The following is a 25,149-nucleotide window of genomic DNA, read 5'->3' as shown; positions in this document are numbered from 1 at the left end:
AGAGGTATTGAGACATAAAGGCATTAAATTGTGCAGTCAAACAGTTAGATTAAAACCACTTCTTGTTGTGTGTTGTGCATTTTAATACTTGTCCAAAACTCCAGGGACAACGACAAGAGTGGATTCAGTAATATTATTATTGATGCTTGGCACAAAGGAGTAATGCAGTTTTGATGACTGACCTTTGGATATCAGAGAACACAAGCTGATGAATGCCTTGGCTGATGCCTCAGGGTTTGTTGATCAGTCCTGTTGCCATGGAAACACATGTACCTTAGCTAACACAGGGCCCTGATGTCCCCAGGCCTGTTTTGCTGCTGTAGACTGATGCGGGGGTGGTACAGCAGTCAGGACCTGGCACAGATTGGCGAGGAAGGGGGGGTTACTTTGTCTTTTGTAAACACAATTAGGTAAAAACAAATAAGGAATCACTTCATCTCGAAATAACAACATGAATGATCTGAACGTATGAAGGGAATGACTGTGTGGGGACTAGAGAATAGAAATCAGCACAGATGCTGTCTGCAATAAAACTATATTACCACATTGATGATAACAATTATAGGGACATTAACAAAATTCCAAATTCATCATTATCAAACCCTAATTGTGGGAGTTTGTTTATAGAGGCCTTATAAACAGCTTGCATTGTATATTGATAATGACTTCAGAGAATGCCAGTCCACTTTTATTACTTTTATCTTCATCACGTTATGTTTTACAGAATCTTGAGTGCTACCAATCTGTTATCCCCCTAATGTTCTTGGGGAAAATAAATCTCAACAGGAAGAGGCAGGATAATCTACTGAGTCCCATTTAGAAGTAATTGATTTAGACAAATTACACAGTATGCAATGTATACTGGACATTTTTTGTATTATTATTTAATATTATGGTGGTACTTAACACTGGGCAGTTTTTGAAGATATAGATGGCAGCATCACGCAGATGGAGTCATAACAGTAAGGTAAAAATTGCTTTCAATGCAATATGATTATCCAGCTGCCAGTACTTTCTAACACTGGCTTCAAAGTGCACACAAGATTTGAATGCCAGTCACTCTAGTAAATGAGTTCTGACGGGGCAGCAAATCTGTTTTGCACAGGCTGTGCTGAAGAGACAAAGGTCTCAATTAATTTCACTTTATAGGTCAGAGGAGAAAGTAGTTATACCTTCCTTTTTTAAATTAGATTTTGATGAAAACATTTTTTTTTTCATGATGTTGAATATAGTTTTAAGAGAGTGTTTAAAGCTAAAATTTAGATTGCATTTGGCCCAGAATTCAACATTGTAAGCTTTGAAAATAATATACGTGAAACCTAATGTAAATGGAAATAATCCTATGCTGCATAATAACAGGCCCTGTTACACAGTAGTAAGCAAAATGAATCCTAGTTCTGATCAGTAACACCAAAACACAATGATAAGGAATGCTTGCTTGTTGGGTCAGCGCGCACGCACACACACACACACACACAAAAAAAAAAAAAAAAAAAAAACATTGTTTAGGGCCAGTAATTATCTTCCCAGGTCGTGAATTCTCGTGGAATCTTTAAATTACATGAAAAATCTTTAAATGAATGAAGGAAAAGACCATCTGGACATTGGTGTTGAACTAGTTAGGTTGTTGTTAACACAGTTCCTTGCTCTATGTGGTTGTTATTGTGACAATAAGATACTTCGGGTGAGAGTGTATCCACACACGGAGCCCCTCCTCATAACCCTTTTTACTTTTCTCCAGCTTTTAACTCTCTTGTTGGAGGGATCATGGGCTTCTCCATACTAATCAGCGCTGAGGTCTTCAAGCACAACCCTAACGTGTGGTACCTGGATGGCATGACAGGAGTTCTCATTGGACTCATTATTTTGGCTTATGGAGTAAAGTAAGTCTGAATCCATAACTTCAAACAAATGTTCAATCATAACTTCATTTAAATAAACAGGGGCAGAAGAATGACCTGAGAACCTTGGCTCTTGTGTTAAATAGAGGTCTTTTTAGTTTATAAGAAGCTGTGGGCAGGATGTGGATTCCAAAGTGGGCAGAAATGGGTGTGGTCACCTGGACGATGGGTGGGGCCTAAATGGTTCAATGTGCTGTTGGTTAAAAACACGTTACACAAACTCAAGGGACAATAAGTAGGGATTTGATTCAGGTTAACTGATAATGCATCCTGTGGTAATACATATTTCAATTGACTGACACTAGTTTTTCTATCATATACAGTTTAAATACCCCAATGGAAATGTATAATTTCTAGATTTCTAAATTTCTTGAAAACAAAGAATTTTATGAAAAGTCTTTTGTAGCAAAAGTTTTGATTTTGTGCAAGAAATAGATGTCTACAAGTATTTATTTCAGCAGTTATTTTATTTCAGAAAAAAAAAGGTAATTCAAAAGTATTCATACCCTTAAAAGGGTTAAGCATAAGATGATTGCTGTCATTACCAATAAGTTAATATGGGAAAATGCAAAGAGCTATCTGAAGACCTAAGGCAGAATATTATTTATTGTCATAAAGCTGGAGAAGGATACAAGAAGATTTCCAAGCTGGAAAAATCTACTTCCGAATGGTTAAAGAAGAATAATATCATGATTCTGGAATCTCCTGGTCAAAGTCCCAATCTAAATCCGATTGAGAATCTTTGGTATGAGTTGAAGAAGGCTGTGCACAAGAGACGTCCTCGGAATTTGAATGAATTGGAACAATTTTGTGTTGAAGAATGGTCAAAAATCACTAAAGAATCATGCCAAAAGCTCATTGACCAATATCCTAATCATTTAAAAGAGGTTATTATTGCTCAAGCTGCCTCAGCTAGCTATTAATTTCATTTTCCTTGTCAGGGTATGAACACTTTTGAAATAGTATTTTTGCAAAAGATTTTTCCAATAATTATTTGTTTGAAAAAGGTCTAGAAATTATAAATTTCCATTGGAGTATGTAAACCTTTGACTACTACATGATGAAATATAATTGTGTAACCTGAAACCTTCACCTTGTATTGCAGGTTGCTTATTGATATGGTCCCTCGGGTGAGACAAACACACAATTACGAAACCTTTGAATGATTCACCTTGGGAACAATGCCAGCAAGCGTGCCCTCCAGCCCTGTATATTACTAAAGACTTGGAAATCAGAAGAACATTGACCAGTGTTATTTATTTCATTTATCATGCAGCTTGTCATTGCTGCAGTATTTTTCATTCTTCGAACCCAGCATGTAAATAAGTCATCACAAAGAAAAGCAAGCAGGAAAGGAGAAGGCAAAATCACCACAGCTTCCCTTCGAGTGGTTTCAGGTGTGGAGTTAATGGGGATCTGGCAGATTGTATATTGGACACAGAACGTGCAATTCTTTATTTGTGAAAAGGCTGAATGTTGTCTTCAGTAGAATTATTTTAAATCTCTTTAGAAAAAAATTAACGGCGTTAAAAGGAATATATTTTATTGGATATGATTCTTCAAGAAGCACACCAAAAGGATATAGGAGACCACACTGGACACAGTTATCTATTTAAGTTAAAGACTAGCTCTCATGAGGTTAAATTAATTTTTTAAAAAATCTTAACTAAAGGATCCCTATCTCTTTTCATTATTTTCATCATGTACAACAGCACATAAAAACAAGCAAGGGGTTTTAACAACAGGGAGCATGATTAAAACAGCCTTTAGACAGAACTGCAGGAAAGGAAATCCATATCCACCAATTTGCTGCCCTCAGTGTCTAAAGGGTGAAGCAAACTTTCAATAAATCATTGATAAAAAGAAAAGCACATTGGATTGTCTTAAATTGTAGCTGACAGCAGCTACACTCTTTAATCATTATTTCATACAAGAGCGAGCTGAGCTGCTTATTTGATGATATTAGCTTTATCCCATTATCAGAAGTTTTGAAGAAAATTGCTTACAACTTTTGTAATGCTGTTTTACCCTGAATCTCTATAAAAGTTGATCCCGTCAGTCAACCAGTAAGTAGCTGCAGGATTGAGTAACAGGATGATATGGGTTTTGTGCCACAGTTAAAGTTTCAAAGTCATAGTGCTTGCATACTGTACACTTGAATCTGCAGAGGTTAACACTGCTAAGAGAAACAGATCAGTTTTGACAACCTGTCTGGACGTTCTTAAGATTTCTTTTGAAAGTCTATGCTCTGAATTCATATGTAATTTTTTTGGAGTTTCCTGAAATTTTACAAACAAACCAAAACAGGTCTCTTTATTTTGGCAGTCCTGCTGTTCTTTGTTGAAATCACACTCTAAGAGTTCAGTGCTATTGTAGAACTTTTTTTGACTGGTGTTAGAGTTTACAAAAAGGGGAATTTATAATTATTTGTGAATGACAAACGTATGTGCTGATGTTCTTGTGCGATTAATGTATGATAGGAATCAATAATCCCAGTGGTGTGTATGCATCTGTACTTACACAATTCCCAAGGTGTGCTGAAAACATAATGCTCTCACTCTTCCTGATTCATCATCATGCCATTGTGTCTGTTTTTAGCAGTACAGTTCTTGCCAGACCTGGGCTCAATTACAACTGTAATTGTGCAATGAATTGCAATTACAATGTAATTTCAATTGTAGTTGAACCTTGATCGATTGCAGTTCAATTAAGCATTTATTTGTCATTTAATCATGATTGTATTTTCAACCACTTTTGATGACCCCATTTGTTTGAAAAAAAGGCCAAGTAGTATGTTTCTGTATTTGTGCCTGTGATTATTGCTATGTTGTTTAGAATAAACACAGTAAACATGTTAATGTTTAGTTGTAATTATAGCAGCGTAATTGAACAAAATAGCATTGGAATTGCAATTGAAATTCCAGCAAACAATTCTGCTGCAATTGTAATTATAATTTATCCCAGGTCTAGTTCTTGCCTTTTTGAATTCTGCATTTTCTGAAAATGTTATCAAATATATTATACCGGTTTATGGGTTTCAAGTGCAATGCACACGGAATGATACTTTGAGGTGTACTTGGGCATATCATGGCCATTCTTTCCGTTTGGTTATATCCTGTAAAAAATGAGAACATGCATTTGGAACGTTTACTTCATCAGTGTCAAATTAGATATATAAAAGATTTCAGGGGTTGCTGTATTCAGGCAGTGAAATCTAGTAATCTGTTGGCGATTTGGGTACAAGGTCTACAAGAACTTCTAATAGCCAAGCGAACTTTATAAAAAGACACAGACACACCAGTATTTCAGTTTGCACCTGCCAAACTATATCTGTTTACATTTGTCTGTTATACATATATACAGAATATGTACGGAGCACAGCTTGACCTGCTTAAAACCTGTAGTACTGTAAGAGCACAGCATTAAGAGTATTGTATTAAATGTATAGTTGTAGATACTACATCAGCACTAATGACATTGTATATTTATAAAGAATACACAAAAAGAAAAAACAGCAGCAGTGCGGAAATTCTGTGTCACAGAAAAGGTTTATTGAAAAATAAAGTTTTATCCTGCATTATACATCAAAAACGTTTCTTTCTTTCTCTTTTAAACCACTTGAGTTTATACACAAGCAACCAGTCTGAACCCATCAGTTCATAAACAGTACTGTACAGAGTATACAATCTACGTCCGAGACAGACTGCCGGAGTGTAGAAACGGACAACACTTGCACATTCCGAGTGTGTCAAACTGCTGTGCCTCTCTGTCTGGAATAATAGGGGTGACATTAGGCCAATTCAATGCATTCAAATTTTAGGAGTGCATTTTCTTTAAAACAAGCTAAAAACATTAAAAAGGAATACTGTAAAGCCATAAATATTTGTGACCAAAATATCTGGCGAATCACACCCATAAAACCTATTTTTCTCCAGAAATGTTGTCGAGCTGTTGCAATATGCAAAGTATGTATTGTGAATGGAATTTGATATTCGCGCCAAAAATGCAAAACACATAATAAAAGGCTTGCAAATATTTATGGCTTTACAGCAATTGTGACAAAATGGATTCTAAATCTGAAACAGCTGGAGGACACAATCGGAAAGGAGTTGAGGGAGGCAGCTCACACAAGCAATACATTTACTGCAAGTTTTGTCAATTAGCAGAGACTCCATTCTGTATTTCCCTGCAGGTATGCTTTCTCTATATTTACAAGAATTGTCTTCAACAGGGAAACTTGCATGATAGAAAAATCCACCACTACAATAACGAGCAGATGCATCCACTGGTGCTTGAAAAAACATTACACCTCACAAAGCAATTGACACATCAGAAAAACAGCACTGACAACCTGCTTCGCTTAAGCCTTACCATTTTTTAATTATTTTTTCATTAAAGGTAATCCGACTATTTTGATGGTATCACACTATTCAATTTATTCTACTCAGTAGACAGTAGTAGTTTCTCTAGCTCTATCTGTGGACAAAACAATAGCAAATCTACTACCCATCAAAGGCACATTATGAACTTTAAAACAGTACATTGGTTGCAGGTAATTGTCTCTATTTACAAAGATTTAAGCAACAATAATAATGACAAAGAAAATAAGACTTAACTATGCAGAATCTATTTACAAATGTAATTGCGTACAATATAAAAGGAGGTTATTACTGGCATTTAGAACATATAGGGCAGATTTCTTATAGTGTCCTTCTCCCACTAAACTCCCACATTTGTTTCAATAGAACATGCAGCAATTACTGTGTAATTGAGTTCCCACTGGCCGTCATACAAGGATGATTTTGGAGAAATAACAAGCATATAAATACCTTCATTTAAAAATTAAAATAAATTAAGCATGCTTTTTTAAATCAAGTTGGGTGATATTAAATAAGATTAAAAACTGGTTTTAATTTTCATTGCAAGTCATTATAACCCAGTAAGTCCCCTGCCATCAAATAGTCCTGCCTATGCCTTTTCTTGTTCAGTCTTCCTGTGCTCTTAACCCTATCTAACAAAGACAGGCACATGTATTTTAGTTTTATTTTGTTTAAGTTAAGCTTGTTTAAGTTAAAAAGGTTTTTTTTTTTTTTAAATGACTTACGATAAGTCAATGTGGATACCAAAAATATGGATATACCATAAGAGATGAACTATACATATTCCCTTATGCACAACAGCACCTCAGAAAAGTGAATTAAAGAACTGCCACTTGTATATATTTTTTTTTTTTTTTTTACTCTTAAAGTTAATTAAATTATTTGTTAAATAAAGTATCTTAAAAAAATGGATTCTGTGTCTCAAATAAACTGCAAAATAAGTAAATTACAATTTTTAGCAGACACTTAAAGTAATTCGGTAATCAAAATAAATAATAAAAGATTTACAAAACTCCATTTCAACAATATACAGTGTAATTATACCTTCAGTATTGTTTTAGCAACTATATTCCTCAAGATAGTGCCTTTTTTTTTTTTTTTTTTTTTTAACAATGTTTGATTTTTCTGTTTATTTCTTTGCTATAACCCTGTTACCTATAGGAATCAAATGAAAAACAAGAAACATTTTGCATCAGGGAGAGCCTAAGCAACCTTGTTCACAGACTCCCCTCTACCTACCAGAGGATCACTGCCAGCTACTTTCTGTAATTAGTCTAGTTTTGGACTATTATTTGTTACCAAACACTGCCACCTAAAAACAGTACCTTGCACCTGCACCTTACTAAGAGTGAATATGATGCAGACAGTTCAGGCTGTCACAAAAAATGTCTTTATGATCTTTAACCATCTGATTCCCAACGTAGTTATCGCACAGAAGTAATTCGCTGTGCCCTTGGGTTAATTTAGGTAGGTAAAAGAGATGACTGGAATCATGCAGCCATCATAACTGGAGAAATGTGACTACCAAGTAAAACATAAAGGTGCACAGATATGACACTTTTGCACGACACATGTGGATGCAACCACACAATGATTTTATACATATTGCATATTGTCACTTAGTAAGCAGACAATGCCTTGCTTATTAACAGCTTACTGATAAATTCTACTGCTATATTCCCTACACACCCTCTTCTATGTAACTGGCTATAGAAGGCTGTACATTTACATAACATGAGACTGGCACACCTACAAATACAGTTAACATTCTTTTCTAGATTGTTAGTTTTTTCTATTGCCTTAGGACAAACTAGTGCAAACCTAGGCGCTAAACGATTGCTGTGGATGTCACCTGTTGAAAACCTAGACGAAAGGTTTTATTTATATAAATATATTTTTTTATTTTCTTTATCATCTCTTGGTAATATAGGCTGGACATTCAAATGATCCACTTTCTTATGCGGTGCCTTGTTTACTGATCCCCCATTGCAATTTGGAGATGGAAATTAATTCTCAAATAGGCAAATGTTCAAAAAGGCAGTAGACAGTTCTTTATGTGAACATTTCAGCCCCCCCACACTGTCATTTTATTTAAGTTTGATTAATTTGAGTTTGTGTAACTTCTAGTGCCTGGGCCATTGCAATGTGCACAGCAGTACAATCACCGGACCTCAATTGTGTATTGAGTGGCCACTTCTTTTGTCATCAGTCTCCATTTTCTCCAGATATTCTTCCATTTTGTGTACATATCAAAGTTGTGTACACGTTAATTATGATTTTACTCTCTTTTCTAACATCAAACATTTCTTTTTGAAAAATGATGCAAAGAGAAGATACAGATTGTTTTCCTTTTAACTAGGCAAGTGTGTTTCTTCTCTGCCCAGTAGAGTGGGTCCCTGTTACTGGGCTGTGGGCATGTGTGGATCTCTCATGTCATTGCTTCATGGCGCTTGGCAGCTGCTAGAGACACCCCTGGCAGAGTGCAACCTGTCCTTTCATGTAGTCCCGACAAGGACAGATGCGTTTAAGGTTTGGATGAGCTCCAGCACAGCTGAAGAGCAGCAGGTCACCCTGAAAAACACAGTGCTTCCTCCCTTCATCATAGGCCGGCACCACGTTGTCATTTGTAGACTCCACGGTCCGGCACTCTATTCCGTACCTGAAAAACAGTAACGGCATCATCACTCAGCCACGGCTTTTTATTTTTAAATGGATCTTTTTATATTGTCACTGAGGCCTCGCTTACTGTACAAAGCAGCAAGACATTGTGAGCCACAATCTGAAAATAAGATGAGGAAGGATAACTAGGACATCTGGTGGCTGGAATCTGGAATTACAGGCAGGGGTTAAAAAACTGAAGAGTTAACCTTTTGCATGTACATATCAGAAGATAATTCCTGTTCTGTAATTTAGGGCTATTTGTTGATTAGTCATTTAGCTGATGGTTTTAGCCAAAGCGACTTAGAGACTAGGGGATGAACTAAGCTTTATCGACAACTGCTGCTGCAGAGTCACTTAGAATAGAACTTTTTATATCTCGTCCGAAGGGCAATGATGTGAGCTGTGGGTGTGGGCAACAGTAAAGTAAAAAGCACAGCAAGTTTAAACAATACTCTCTCTGGTCTTTTAAATGCATATATAAATTAAATATATTTGTTTACTACATGAAGAATCTCCCATTTTCCTGAACAACTAAAACATGAAAGCTGCAGTGTGCTGGTATCACACACAATCTGCACTGTCTGTTTACTACATAAGTATTTAGTTAATATTTTTCAGTTTGCTCACATTCCCCAACAGTAAATTCAGCATTACTGACACCTTGAAACCTGCTTTCCCTATGTCAGGCTGGAATGATTATTCTACTAGAGTTATTTCAGGCTTTGCTGTAGCCCAGAAAACAAATATAAATAAAACAAGGGATCACCTTTCTTTCCCCAAATACTATTTTCTTTTATAATTAAATCTTCCATGAGCTTTTATCTGAGGCTTTAAAATAAGAATCTTTCTTTAAAAAAAATATTCAAAACTACTTTTAAAAATCCACTTGGAGCACTCATGCTGCATTATGGTTTCTGCAGTTCCCAGTATCCTTTTAATGTTCATGTCTATGCCTTGACAGGTTTATCTGTAGACCCCTCTGAACAGCTCCCTCTAAACAGCTGTCTAGTAGTTAGGTCCTGCCTGGCAGCTAAAGGCAAAACACCTGTAAAAATGCAGTCCTTTTTTTCTCCTAGAAACTTTGAGTGATGATGAGTAAGGAATAAAAAAAAAAAGCCTATCTACAGAAAGCAGATACATAGTCTGCGTTGCTTGCATTGTGCAGTAGTTAATTCAAACTAAAAGAGGTGAATTTCATCGTGACCCCTCAATTTCCCAATTTCCATGAAATTGCGATTTAGGTAGACCCCTACCCACCGACATTACTGGTTGTATCTGATGCGGCCATCTGTAGGGCATTTTTCACAGCATCATCCAACAGCTAATAAAAAGCTACTGAGAAGGGCTGTGAACAGGTGGTTTGCCAGAGGCTACAGGTATTTCGTTATCCTCTGTAGTAACTTTGTACTTGTTTTTCACTACTGTGGCCAGGGTTTGGGTCAAATCTGTTTTTTTCACTCCCAATTACTTTTTTAATTAAATTCCCAATTCCAATTCTCATTACTTCTTAAATCAATCCCAACACATCACTGATCCAAAAAACATTCTGTTAAAATGAGCTTCTCACAACGGCAAACAAATTACTTAAAATGAAGTCACTGTCTGTTAGTAAATTAAACTGACTTCAAATGAAAGCAGTTGAACAATTCTTGTTTCTAAAATATATATTCCAACTGGAGGTCTTTCAAAGGCATTGGCAATTGATTTTAAAAAAGAAATGGAATTAGAATTGATAACGGACTGTGGCTAGAAAATCAACAGGCACTTTTACTGTTTAAGTCACACATTGATGCTGGTAACAACTGGACAACCCTAGCTCTGATTCACTTCAGTAAGAAATGTTAAATAACCCTATAGTGCCTCATGTATTTGTATGAGGTGCTCACCTGAGCAGGTCTTTGTCCATGTTGAGGTGCTGGAAGAAGGAGGGCTCACAGATTAGCTGCTTCTCCTGACAGGCTTGTTTGCAGGACTTCCCCGGTTCAGTGACCTTCACCTGGAGTGCACTCAGGGGTGGCCAGATCACTTGACCGTGGCAGAAATCCTGCAAATGCAAGACAGGGATTTTTTAAAATGTATTTTATTTATTTATTTTATTTATTTATTTATTTTTAACACCTGGAGAATTCTGAATGCACTTTGTGTGCCAGACAAGAGTTCAAAACAAAACAAAATAAAATACATGAACATATTTATTCCTGCCAATGCATTTCATCCCCTGATGAAAACCTATTCCAGTTCAATCCAGAACATGGAGAGTTAAACATTGGGATTGAAGATTCTACTGACCAAGCAGACAGATTGTTTATTGGAATCCTTTATGGGAACTGAATATTTCATCATGGAAGAACAGAACAATAGGAAACTTAAAAGGGACAATTCTGAACAGCAGGCTGTTTGTCCAGGCATTCAGGATTGTTAAGTATAGCCTTTGATCTGCACTTTTACACATAAAACCTAATTACTTTCACTGTAGCTATGTTAAAACTAATTGAATAACTAGTAAAAGGGCACATAAGGACATTTTATTTTATTGTGTTACATGTTCTTCATGTGGTGCTACAACTGTTTATGTAAGGTGTGTGTGAAAGGCGTGTGTTTTGTTAAGTTTTTTACATTTTGACCACTTTTTTAAACTTAAATTCCCTGCCTCAAGATGGCTTCCCATATACCTACATGGATCTTTCAGAAATACATTTCCCATCACCCCCCCTGCTCACTGGTAAATCCATCTCAGTCACACATGAGTGCAGCAGTACCTTTAGACTGTGATGTTTAAGCCTGATAATCAACAAATTTGATCGATACTTCATATTTTATACTTATTTCTAACTTTATATGACTCTTCTTTTATTTCTGTATTCAATAAACTGCTGCTATTCATTAAACCCGCTTGTTGCTTGATTGTACTGTTCATTATAATTCCTTGATCTAAACGAACTTATTCAATTGGAGCTAATGACATGCAAATTTGCATACAACTATAAGTTATTGTTCCTACAAGAGGATTCAGGAAGGTGCCATGGCCTTTTTTAGTGTACTGTATTCTATTTCATGATGTGATCATATATAAATGTGGCTAATTCATGGATAGGATGTGTAGACAGTACATGCACCTTAGTAGCGCACTGTAAATGGGTTCTTTATAAATGTAGTATTTCACAATTTAACAACACTGTACCTATAAACACAATTAAAAGACGACTGTTCTGTGGGAATTCCTTTGCAATGCTTTCTGAGACAGCTGCTGAAGTCTACATGTTATGTACAGTTTCTATATAGATCACCCCAAGACAGTACATGACACCACGATCATTTACACTCTAGCCAGCCTCTCCATTGAGGCCACATGATGTCTTAAACTATTTATCGAGGGACCTTTTAACAGGAGCCCGAAACATTGGAAGACATTATCCCCTCAAAGTGAAACCCATCAACATGCTGCAGAGTTGTTGACAGGAGAAGCAATTTTAGTTTAATATGATAACCTTGAAGCCACACGTGCTGGTGATTATAAATAGCACTGTGAATGTAGCCTAGAGTGTTCTTGAAGGCAAGGTGGTGGTGTCAGAGAGGAGCTGCAGTGCCTTTGAAGCACTGAAACTTGGGTTCGAATACATCTTAGCAGTGACAAGGGAAATTCATTTGGCAGGCCAGCAAGAGGAGAAACGTGGCCAAACATGCCAGAGCAATGGATGCCGTAATTGAAAGAATGTCGTTTATTTTATCCCGGCGCTGTTGTGGTGTTCGACTGATTCCATGTTTGCCAAAGCCACTTTGGCTATTTTCTCAAACAAGCGTATATTCCACACAGCGCCTATTATTTCTGGATTTCCCAGTCGCATATTGTTGAAAGAATACTAGTTTCTTTGTTCCGCCACATCTTTTTTTGGCCAAACGCAGTGGAAACACCCATATTTAGGGCTGGAGCAAAAGCTATAAACATGGTAATAGCAGAGGTCTAAGCAGAAGATGGAGGTACTTTCTACATGTAAACATGTACCAATAAACACCATTACAAAACCAAAACAAGAGGCGATACAGATAAAGCAAACATGTATATTCAATAATGTACCTGCTACCTAAAGGAAAGTGATACAGTTTCTCTCCTGGAACAATTTTTTCCATTAAAATAACTACCTGTCAGCGCATCAAGGAGACTTGAAAACAACATCTTTTGAAGCATCGTGTAGCTGAAGATGAATGGCACCAGTGTTTGTGAAGCGTTTTCCCACATCACAGGAGCTGCCGTCTAAAATATATATACATTCCAACCTGCTTAATTATGCCATTCCTCAGCTCATCCAAATCAAGATAGATTACCCTTGAAGCCTTCAACTCTTAAGTACTCTTGTGAGTGGCAGGGTGTGCAAAGAAAAACGTTGTAAACAAACAGCGTTGAAATTGCTGCTTGTGCCTTGTGTGTGTGATGAATACTAGACAGCATCGCACTGCAGTATCCAGGAAGATTGATCCTTCTCGATTCATTGTGGAAGAGCAGCGTGGCTGGGACCCGGAATAGGAAAAACGTCTTGACATATATATATATATATATATATATATATATATATATATATATATATATATATATATATATATATATATATATATATATATATAGTTCAAAGAGCCAGCTGCCCAATGTTTCGATATGTTGTACATATCTTTCTCAAGGGAGGTATTTATAGGTGTTTGATGGCATGACAACTACTTGTTATTGTTTATATTCAAATCCATGATTTATTCCTGCATGATGTAATGGTGGTCTATATGTGACATCACTTTTACTTATATCTTTAAATCTATATTAATTCTAATTAACATTATTTTATATAAACTTATATTTATATTATCATGCAATGCTGGCTCTGAGGATCAGCCTTGATATGGTCTCCCCAGCGCATCAGCATGCACAACTTTTGAATTAATTTTGTTTATTTAATTATTTTTAACTTTTATATATTTATTGGAATTAATTAGTTCATTCTTTTCTGTTGAGTCCCGCTGGCATAATTGTGTTCAGTCTATTTATCCATTTACTTTCTTTTATTCTTCTATATGTCGCATTATCTAATTTTACTTGTTCTAATACTACAAACTTTACATCATTTATGTCATGTCCTTGACTGGTGAAGTGCTGTACTATTGGTTCATTCATTTTTTTATTTCTAATTAATGAAAGGTGGTTCTGAATTATTTTATATAAAGTTGTTCCAGTCTCTCCAACATATTTTATTTCATTTTTCACAGGCTATTCCATAAACAACATTGCTATTTTTACAGTAGGTATTAGTTTTTAGTGGATATGTGGTGTTCTTATGTTTAATTATATTTTTACTTTTGTCCATGTATTTACACACTTTACATGTACTAGTGCAAGTATTTGTAGAACCTATTCTGTCAATTATTCTTTTATGTTTACTGTGAACTAGAATATCACCTAAATTAGCTTCTCTTTTGAATGCTACAACTGGGGCCTTAAGAAACACTTTTTTCAATTTTTCTGAATTATGTAGAATACGCAAGTGTTTCCAAACTATCTTAGAATATTGGGCAAAAGTTTAGAGTACGTCATTACTAATGGGACTCTCTTGACCTTTTTATCTCTATTTTTATAATCTAGTAGATCATCTCTTTTTAGTTTATCCACTTTTCTTAACTCTGTCTCTATAATTCTTTGTATCCTCTTTTTTTAAGATTTGTTTTTAATACATGTCTTTGTTTTACATAGTCACTTTCTTTAGAGCATATTCTTCGTATTCTTATTCCTAGCCCCTTTGGGATTGCCCTTTTAGTGTGTATTGGATGTGCAGAGGACATGTGTAAATACTGGTGCATGTCAGTAGGTTTATAGAAGAGTCTCAGTTGAACCTTCTTCAAGTTTTACTACGGTATCTAAAAATTCTATTTCTTTTCTTGTCCATCGAAGGTCCACTTTAATATTATAGTGTATTTAATTTGCCATTTTATGAAACTGGAAAAGAGATTCTTCTCCATGTGTCCAAACCCCAAAAATATCATCTACAAACCGAATGTATTCTAAAGGTTCTTTTCTAAGTAATTGTTCTTCCCATTTCCCCATGTATGTACTGGCAAAATGCATTCCTAATTTAGATCCTATTGCAGTACCATCGTTTTGTTTGTAATTTTTATCAACAAATGTAAAATAACTGTTTTCTAAAACTACATTGATCATGTTCAGCACCTCTGCTGTGGGTATTGATTTATCTAGTCTATTATCTAGTGCTTTTTGACAAGCTTCGAAAGTTTCTTTACGAGGGACACTTGGGTACAAGGATTTTACATCCATGCAAAATAAAATTGTATTCTCTGGAAGGTTGTGCTTTAGTGATTCAAGTCTTTTTAAAAATTGTGTTGTATCCTTAACATAGCTTGGTAATTTCTCAACATGTGACCTAAGTTGTTTTTCTGCTATTTCAGCTATTATGTGTGTTGGATTATCAATTGTGCTGACTATCATTCGCATAGGGTGATTTTCTTTGTGCATTTTAGGATTTCCTCTTGCTAGGCCTATTCTTGCATTATGTGGCTGCATGTATTTTTTTAATTCTTTTGATATAATGCCTTTATTGTATAGTATATGGCTCTTTGCTATAAAAACGGAAGCCAATTAAGAAAGATTAAGAAAGATTGCCAAGATCCTGGTGTACCAATACGTAATTTGTGCTTGTGCTTCATTAAGTTTTATAAGCACTGACACAACTGTTGCCAAGTTTATTAAATTATACTGTTGTTGTATATGTAAGTTCCTTATGTCCTCTAGCTGTCTGTGAGCTTTTCTAGTTGATATGACAACATAGATACACCTCATTCAGTCACTACATACCCCATGGGTTGAACTTATTATCTCATTTAATTGTAATAAGCACTGAATTGTAAGAAGAGGTTTAAGAACCATAAATTGCTTCTATTCCTCCTCCAAAACTTTTTTTTTAAAACTTCCTCTATTTCTACATAGTCTTACATATAGATTTAATTTTAACAGTTTAATCTAATTTGGTGGGGTGGGGTGGAGATAGAGTGCAAGTGGAGACAAAATGTATCATATTAGTAAGGGTTTATTTATACAAGTAAGAAATATAAAAAGAATGACCTGGTTTTCGATGAAAGCGTTGACTCTTTGCAGCATACCTTCACAGGTGAACTCATATGGCAGATATGGCTCAATCTATTAGATAAAAGGAAGACAGATCGGTAATTTGGGGGGTTTTAAGGGTCCCACCATGTCACTGGATAGATATGAATGGGAAACACATACTTCAGTTCATGCAGCTTTAAGGGTAAAGGTTGCAACACAATTATGAAGAAAACAGAAACATACTAAAAGATAATAATTCTAACAAAAGGAGCCTCTCTCCGCATACTGTATATTTATCTATTTGCTCATCTAAACTACAGTGCTTCTTGCTTATCAGATCAGATTGGAATAAGCCAATTAAAAAGTGCCCTTACAACCAGCAGGATGGGAATTCCCATGGTTGTAAATAGATATCCTCTTAATGGCAGCACTGTCACACACATCAAGATCAAAGTCAAGCTCAGACAGTATATCTTTAACCTCCAGACTTGCAATTTATCTTGCCAAGGTCAGCCATCAGAGCAGACTACCATTTTCTGGCTTGGGAAGCATGTACTAATGCCAATCTGGTGAACGCGGTTGTTTCAGGGGTGCTTTTCTATTATTAACTACCTCAATTTCTGGACATCTGGCCTTGCGCAACAGAACTTAAGAAAATAAAACTGCACCTATCCAAAAAGAAGGTCTTCTGTACAGGAACTAAAAAAGGGCCTATTGTATTTTTTTAGATGCCAAATCTCATAGACAAGTGTACAGATCTGGATATCTGGCAGGCTAATCCAGCATCCCATTTCTGAAGCAGTAACTCAAGAGCAGGCCCCTGTCCATTAACATCCTGGCACTCAGCATCTTGAACTTGCAGATGCCCTTGCACATGAAACAACCCACTATTCATTTGGTAAGGTTCTGCCCATGAAACATGCCAATGTTCCTACTCTTGAAACCATGCTGTCCAAGGGGAGAGGCACCAGGCACACATTTGTCACCACTTTAGAAAAGTTTTGTTTTTGATATACAGGTAGTGGACAAACAAATGGAAACACCAATGTAAAGTGTTTTTACATTAAGTGTTTTAATAGGGCGTTAGGCCACCATGTGCAGCCAGTACGGCCTGTATGCACTGTGGCATTGAGTCCACCAGCCTCTGGAATTCTGCAGGAGGGATGTGGCACCATTCTTCCACGAGAAAGTCAATCAACTCACGCCGGCAGGAAAGAAATGCTGCAACATGGGGTGAAGATGATCACTCAGTACCATTAAGCAGCGATTAGCATTGTCCTTGCCTTCTAAGGGAATGAGTGCTCCCAAACCATGCCAGGAAAATGCGCCCCACAACATTACGGAACCACCAGAACCCTTCACTGTTGGAACCAAGCACTCAGGGCTGTCAAGCTCTTTAGGTTGGCGCCACATGTACACTTATCCATTTGTCGAGAACATGGTGAAGGATGATTCATCTGACCATATCACATTTCTCCACTGCTTGGTAGTCCATTGCCTGTGCTCTTTGCACCACTGGACTTGGAAACGTGCATTGCCAGGTGTGATGAGTGGTTTGTAGTTTGTAGTCTGCAGTTGCTCATCTGTTTTGCCTTGCACTTCGAATTAATGCACGGATATCACGATCCTGGAGTATGAGCTTCCGCCCACTGTTGCTCTTTGCTGATGACGGCTTTCCCTCAGAGTTCCAGGCCGACATCACCTTAGACACCGTTGCTCGTGAAACATCAGCAAGTTGAGCTGTCTTGGTCACTGAAGCTCCTGTCAAATGCGCCCCAACAATCACTCCTCTTTCAAAGTCACTGAGGTCTCCTCCTGCAGCCATACTAGCCATAATTACAGGCAACGAGGCCTGTCCAGCATTTTTATACATGACCCGAAGCATGCTGGGATGTTATTTGCTTAATTAACGCATGAGCCACACCTATCTGGAATCCCTTGCTTTCAATATGCTTGGTGTCCCACATTTACCCAGGTCTTTCCATTTTTTGTCCACTATCTGTAGCTATACAATGTCACCAGACACTGAAAATGTTAAAGCAAATTAAATTGTGTAGCTTTTTTCGTTTTTATTTAATTGTCAAATAGAAATACCTATAGTTTAGCAGTTACTTCTATCACCATAAAGCTCAGCAGGCAACACAAACTAGTGCAGCCACAAAGTGATGGGCATGAAGTCAGCCTATTCCTTTACTGTACCTTCTGGCTTAGAATAGCTTTGACTGCTTTCTCCACTTCAACAGGGTCCTCGATGTTCACTGTCCAGACATGAGGTTTCCCGATATACACTTCTGCGTAGGGGTGCTGAGATGTTAACTAAAAACCGAATAAGCAAGCTTTAACACTCCTTGAATACTGTTTCAAATAGTTTCAAAGCCTGATCCTCCACTTTAAAACAACATGAATCACTTTCACATGTGGTTAAAAACAGTGTCTCAACTTTACACTCACCAGCTCAGCTTGGAATTGGCTGATCTAGTGATATAATTGGGTCTACCATTTGATGTGGGTGCATGCAATGTGCAACTAACTCCATTCAAACTGGCTGTGAAGAACTAATAAGCACAACATCTTGACAACAGACTTCCACAGAAACAGGGCTCCAAACTACCAAACACTTTGGATTCACACCCAGTTCCCACCATATGTTGAAAACAGTACAGGAGGAGTCACAGCTCCAAGTCCCTTTCCAACAGTGATTGTATTACTGTGATCCTGCTCCATTTTTCCAATGTGACAGCTACAACGGATTTACAGTTTGATCTTGATTGTCGCATTAACTTAATGCCGTTGCTTGTTTTAAAAGCCGGAATCTATTAAATCCACTCCTTTCCTGTTTTGCTTTGTAGCTGGCTGCCTCTAATCTCCTAATTTCAGGACAGCTTTATCCAGACTATAGCCCAACATACTGTATAGTCCTGCAGGCTGAATTATTTTCTTATTTACAAAGCAGCGTTAAGATAATCCACATTGGCTCTACTACAAACAGAAAGAATATACTGCACTGGTGAATTAATTCCCTGGACAAGGCATTTATCTACTTCCTGTATCCTGTTCTGTACTTTAAATAAATATCTGCAGGTCTAAAAGATTACACTTAGGTATCTGCAGGTCTAAAAGATTACACTTAACCCACTGGTGCCCACCTTGAAGTGTTTTTTATTCTATAAATGGGTATAATCAGACATGGTATATCTTCTTGTTCATTACCTCTCTCAGAGTTGGCTTGCCTTTGAAGAAGTCAGTGTTCTTGCTGCTTTTCGGGGGGTTAAACTTTGGATTCAGGAAAGCGCAGCCATTAGCAATAGCTTCCAATGGAGCTGGCCCTTCATAGGGGAAGGAAAGGCCAACAAACAGCTGCAAGACAAAGGGACAAGAAGAGCAATCACATGGAAAGCTGTTTCTAATGGTCTGGTATCATTTGAAGGTGTTGCTTCCTAGGTTCATTACAAGCAAGTAGATTGCTGCACTGGTTACATTCTGTTTTACTATTAATTGTCCTAATTCAACCCTAACCCTGTGAAATAACTCTACATTCAGTTCACCATATAAAGAAGAGGTTTTCAGCCAAACGAATACACTATTTTACAGAATCAGCAAAACAACATGATGTAGGCTAATCCAATCTGACCAAAGTAACTCTCCTAAAAGCATTTCAGGAACATCACAATTATCAGTTTGTTTTAGCTGACAGAAAGGGCACATTAGCCCAATGCAAGAATCAAAAGGGGCTAGACTGTGAAAAATTGGCCACAACAGCTCTTCTATGGAACGCTGGAGACATGGCTGTGGAGTAACCATCCAGAACAAACAGAAGGTCACTTCACAAAGACACCGCCAACAACAACCCCTTTCACTCTGGTTCTAGAAAGTCAGAAGTGTGATTACAGTTCAGCTGAAATGCCACAGGTCTTCTGGTGAAGCAGAATATATAGTGAATTCTCAGCTGGTTGCATAAGGGTTTAAATATGCTGCTCAAACTCTTTGTAGCCGTTATTTGGCTGAAGCTGCTGTTTTGGACATCTGTATTTTGTATCTGTAGTCCCAGCTTAACAACAACAGGTGGCAGCAAAGATTAATAATAAAGATAACTGCCACTGTTCTCAATTTTACATTGCTTCTGCCACCTGGAACAATAACCTTTATTAATCATATTGTATTAGCATTGCTTAAATCGAGAGGAAACAAACAAACAAACAAACTAACAGAGAGACAAATGCACTGCAAAACTTCAATATTATTGATGACATATTAAGGACAAAGTTACACAAACAAAAAAAGACATGCTTATCAGAAAAGCAAAAAATTGTATTTGGCTAAGCTTTTCTTTTTTTTTCTCACATCAACCAGTACTCACTGACTTTATCCAAGATGCCTGCAGCAACAGGCAGGTATTCAATCTCATAAGTTTAAGCTTTCTAATACCAGACTGCCATAAACACCAAATGAAAGGAACGATTCAAACCCCAGGCTTTCCAGTGCCTTGCTTATTCCAAAGAGCTGCACTTACTTTACACTTAATAGAAGGGCAGCAACTCTCTGCTGTGATGGAAACAATAATTCTATTTGATACAGGGCAAGGAGCCTTAAGCATTTACTATCAACATATACACTGCAGCAGTGAACAAGTGAAACAAGACACCCCCTCTGCCCGTGGAAGACTTTGCGTTAAAACATTCTTGTGTTTTTAATTTGCATGTTTATTCCAATGTTAATTCTACACCCTACGGTCGTAGATTTTCAGGCAGAAAGCAGATGTGCTCAGTGACTCTTTCAATGTACCTTAATTGTTGAGGGGAAATTTTTATATATATGTATATATATATAATATATATATATATATGTGTGTGCAATGGATATCTAAGCAATCACATTAAAGTACTGGCTGCTCACTAATTGGAGTGTTTCACAACATTCCAACCTATTTATTATACAGTCACAGCTTAATATTAGCCAGTGGGGTTTGAATATCTGCTCTCTATAATTAGCTTTTTACTCCCCTGCTCTGCCGGCAATGTGTACAGCCACAGAACATATTTTAAGGAGGGGGATCAAGGGCTTTTTCAACTCAATTTACAAACCTAGGGTTACATCTCATACTGTGGATGTGGCTTTAATGACAGAAAAGAGAGGGCAGCCACATCTTGGCTGTTATCAAACTAAGGCCTAAACAAAACCAAACCTGATAAAGGAAAAGCAATCATTCAGGAAAGTACAGTATGCAAACCTGAATAACGCTCAGCAAAGTGTCCTTATCAAGCATTAGAATGGCTGCAATTCCTGTACCAACTCTACAGGTATTTCAGAGTATATATTATGTCCTGTAATGGCTGGTCTGAGTGAAAGACATAGCTCAGGTCACACAGGAGCAATAAGCAATGTGGTCTGATGAGAGGGAAACGTCACTGTGGCAAACAATCCTTTAACGAAGGACTGCTTTATTTGTTACACTGCTGCCCTGACTAATAGGTGGGAGGTGCAGCCCAGTGTTCTGATGTGTTGTCACCACACTGCAGAAACATCATGGAACATTGCAGGCAGATGATGAGATACGTTTTGAACATTATGGAGTCACTCCGTACCACAGAGCACTGCTCAAATATCCTGGCGCAATCTCTACTAGATTATAAAAATAGAGATAAAAAGGTCAAGAGAGTCCCACTAGTAATGACGTACTCTAAACTTTTGCCCAATATTCTAAGATAGTTTGGAAACACTTGCATATTCTACATAATTCAGAAAAATTTTAAAAAGTGTTTCTTAAGGCCCTAGTTGTAGCATTCAAAAGAGAAGCTAATTTAGGTGATATTCTAGTTCACAGTAAACATAAAAGAATTGACAGAATAGGTTCTACAGATACTTGCACTAGTACATGTAAAGTGTGTAAATACATAGACAAAAGTAGAAATATAATTAAACATAAGAATACCACATATCCACTAAAAACTAACACCTACTGTAAAAACAGCAATGTTGTTTATGAAATAGCCTGTGAAAAATGTGATGAAATAAAATATGTTGGAGAGACTGGAACAACTTTATATAAAATAATTCAGAACCACCTTTCATTAATTAGAAATAAGAAAATGAATGAACCAATAGTACAGCACTTCACCAGTCAAGGACATGACATAAATGATATAAAGTTTGTAGTATTAGAACAGCTAAAATTAGATAATGTGACATGTAGAAGAATAAAAGAAAGTAAATGGATAGACTGAACACAATTATGCCAGCGGGACTCAACAGAAAAGAATTAACCAATTAATTCCAATAAATATATATATAAAAGTTAAAAATAATTAAATATTAAATTAATTCATATATATATATATATATATATATATATATATATATATATATATATATATATATATATATGAATGCTAATTGTGGTGTACTATATACTACTAAATAGCAGTTTTTGTTCATGGTTTAAATATGTGGTTCACAGACACACACTCACACACATATTTTTGATTTATGATCGTTTCGTAATAACAAGTACCAAATTTTATACACCAAGTGTCTGACACACACACACACACACACACACACACACACACACACACACACACACACACACACACACACACACACACACACACACACACACACACACACACTACACACACACTCACACACACACACACACACACACACACTCACACACACACACTCACACACACTCACGCACACTCACACTCACATATATGTTTGTGAACCACATATTTAAACCATGAACAAAAACTGTATAACTGCTGTATTGAGTAGTATACAGTACACCACAATTAGCATTCATTTGAGATGGAGGGTAATGGATCATTCAAAGTAAGGGTTTGATGGGGGGGATTTACAGTAATTTACCAAGGAAACAGGATGAGATAACATTTTAAACACATACGGAAACATGCACAAGAGAAATCCTGTGGGGGAAAAGAGAGATACAAATAAACATTCAAAGGCTTACAAAAACTACAGTGCTTCATTATTTTTAACCATGTAAAGTTACAAAATATTTTGCACTTAAGGGGGTTACAGACACCTGCAGTAACTAAAAGCTATAAATGAGTTTTGAATTGTCACAGTTTTCACACGGTCAGCAACATTTTCATTCTGCATCAAACAGCTTCAGTACCATAAGGTGCTATACTGCATAACGCTGAGGTGGCACTTTTATAAAGCACCTTCAGCTAATGGATATTCAAAAAACCCTTTCAAATGCCTGTTGTTTTTTTTTTTGGAATTTTAGCCACTTTTCCTCTTATTCACCAGGGTGTTTTACGACAGCTTTGACGATACTGTACGTCTGCCTTCCAGTCCTGAGAGTGCAATTAGGAATTCAATCTGGAAGCAGATATGATGCTTTAAATTGATTCAATAAATGATGATGCTTTAAAATGATTCAATAAAACTGTATATGTAATTTGAACAGAGAAGGGCTTGATGTCCTGATAATTGGTCCAGTTGTATACGACTCCATTACTAGTCTCTGTGGCACATCTGAATCACACAACAAGGTATTAATCATCCTGTTGTGTCTCACTTCACCTATTCACATTTCAAATTATTTTCTGCTTTTAGGTTCTACTTTCACTATCCGCTTTATGATACTTCCCCAAAATACATACAATGTCACATTTGTTTAGATTTGTTTGTAAATGACTTGGTGTTTTATATGTTGCGTGGCTCAAACACAGCGCGATCCATTTAAGCTTCTTCTTAAGTGTTGTGTGACTGAAAGGTTAAGTGAATAACACACACTTCTTCAAACTTCCTACAGTCTAAGGGACTTGTGCACAAAGGAACAGCCTGACAATCTCTTGTCATTTACCTTGGTCTCTCTCAGTAGGAACTGCAGGTCCCGGCCACTGAGAATGCCATGGTTTATCACGTAGCTGGGCAGGTGTTCTGTGCTTGTTCCGTGAACCGTGCCGTGGACCTCTGTGTAGGTTTGAATAATGTCCAAATATTTCTTCTTGTCCTGCAAAATTCAAAACATCGCATGAGTAAAAATAATTCTCTGTATGGTGCTTGAGATGAAGCCCACCCCACTATGTATGTATGTGTGTACATACACCGGTATATATTTTAGGATGAACAGATTGGTATTGCAGGGAAATGTATTCCAGAGGGTAGGTATTTGAAAAGTTTTTTGGCTGCGTACATGATTAGGAACAAGGTTATATATAGCAGGTTACAGTCGCTACACTGACAGGCCTGCTACTGAAGCCAAAACATATGTACAGTAGTCACACCTACCCGCTGCACCCCCCCCCCCCCCCTGTCTTGTTTAAGTGGAAAAGGGATTGTCTTGTTCATTGCTAAAGGTTTCCGTGATTTGGGCCACCGTACACGCCTTTTACTCGTCATAACTTGCTGCACATGTCTGCAAGCTCGACCTGTCAAGACACGCATTACCATTCCAGAACTGGGAGGCTGAACTAATGGACATGTTGAGGAATGGGAATGTAGAAGTACCACTTTCCTCACTGAAATCCAGAAAGCAAAAGTGCAGCCCTCAATTTAGATAAGCTGGGGTGAGTTCAGTTCCTAGCAGTGCCAGTGGATACTCAAGAGCAGGGATGAAATTCTGCCAGTACTGGCTACCAGGATTTATTTAATCTGCTTTTACTCCAACGTGGGTGCATTCCATCCACTCACACAGTCCACTAGCGCAGTGTTGAGTAATTATCATTATTATGAAGTAATAATTATTTTCTTTAGTGTGGCGGAGAGACTATATGCAATATTTGAAAAGAACATTGCTGTACATGAATTTAAAGGCAAAAATCCACATCAGTGTTCACCATAAAATTACATATTTGATAAATATTAGAAATAATTATCATAACGCGTTTTGCCTTGCACCGATTTACCACGTCAGAATTTGAGCAAAATCTAAAATGGCAAGTGATATGTGGAACAGTAGGGATTAACAATAGCATAATAAAAACAGGATCAAAGTGCTGCTTCAGATTTGGTAAGCGAGTTAGAATCGGGATACAGATGGAGGTGTGCTTCACGCTTTCAAACACTTGCCCAATTTGCAAGGTACATGTTAAGCAGAGTGATCAAAGTTTTGTTTGTGATCCTAGCATTTTCTGTT

General features: G+C 37.0%; 2 protein-coding genes across 3 annotated transcripts in view; one reads left to right on the top strand and one right to left on the bottom strand.

The window, feature by feature from the left end:
- Positions 1–6,863, top strand: part of LOC121322622 (transmembrane protein 163-like) — a 44,634-nt gene extending 37,771 nt beyond the window's left edge. For both annotated transcript variants that reach the window (XM_041262792.1, XM_041262790.1), the window contains 2 exons: positions 1,742–1,883; positions 3,007–6,863. In XM_041262792.1, the coding sequence (XP_041118726.1) occupies positions 1,742–1,883; positions 3,007–3,067 (203 nt within the window). In that variant the 3' untranslated portion in view covers positions 3,068–6,863. The remainder of the gene's footprint in view (positions 1–1,741; positions 1,884–3,006) is intronic.
- A 93-nt stretch (positions 6,864–6,956) lies between these two features.
- Positions 6,957–25,149, bottom strand: part of LOC121322621 (alpha-1,6-mannosylglycoprotein 6-beta-N-acetylglucosaminyltransferase A-like) — a 97,923-nt gene continuing 79,730 nt past the window's right edge. The window contains exons 12-17 of the mRNA XM_041262789.1: positions 23,875–24,024; positions 19,251–19,397; positions 18,240–18,356; positions 16,056–16,130; positions 10,828–10,985; positions 6,957–8,939 (exon numbers count right to left, since the gene is read on the bottom strand). Coding sequence (XP_041118723.1) covers positions 8,741–8,939; positions 10,828–10,985; positions 16,056–16,130; positions 18,240–18,356; positions 19,251–19,397; positions 23,875–24,024 — 846 coding nt within the window. The 3' untranslated portion in view covers positions 6,957–8,740. The remainder of the gene's footprint in view (positions 8,940–10,827; positions 10,986–16,055; positions 16,131–18,239; positions 18,357–19,250; positions 19,398–23,874; positions 24,025–25,149) is intronic.

The sequence above is a fragment of the Polyodon spathula genome, chromosome 11, assembly GCF_017654505.1.
Source record: "Polyodon spathula isolate WHYD16114869_AA chromosome 11, ASM1765450v1, whole genome shotgun sequence".
NCBI classification, from domain to species: Eukaryota; Metazoa; Chordata; class Actinopteri; order Acipenseriformes; family Polyodontidae; genus Polyodon; species Polyodon spathula.
Note: the sequence above shows the minus strand (reverse complement) of the source record. Positions and strands in the feature narration are given on the sequence as shown.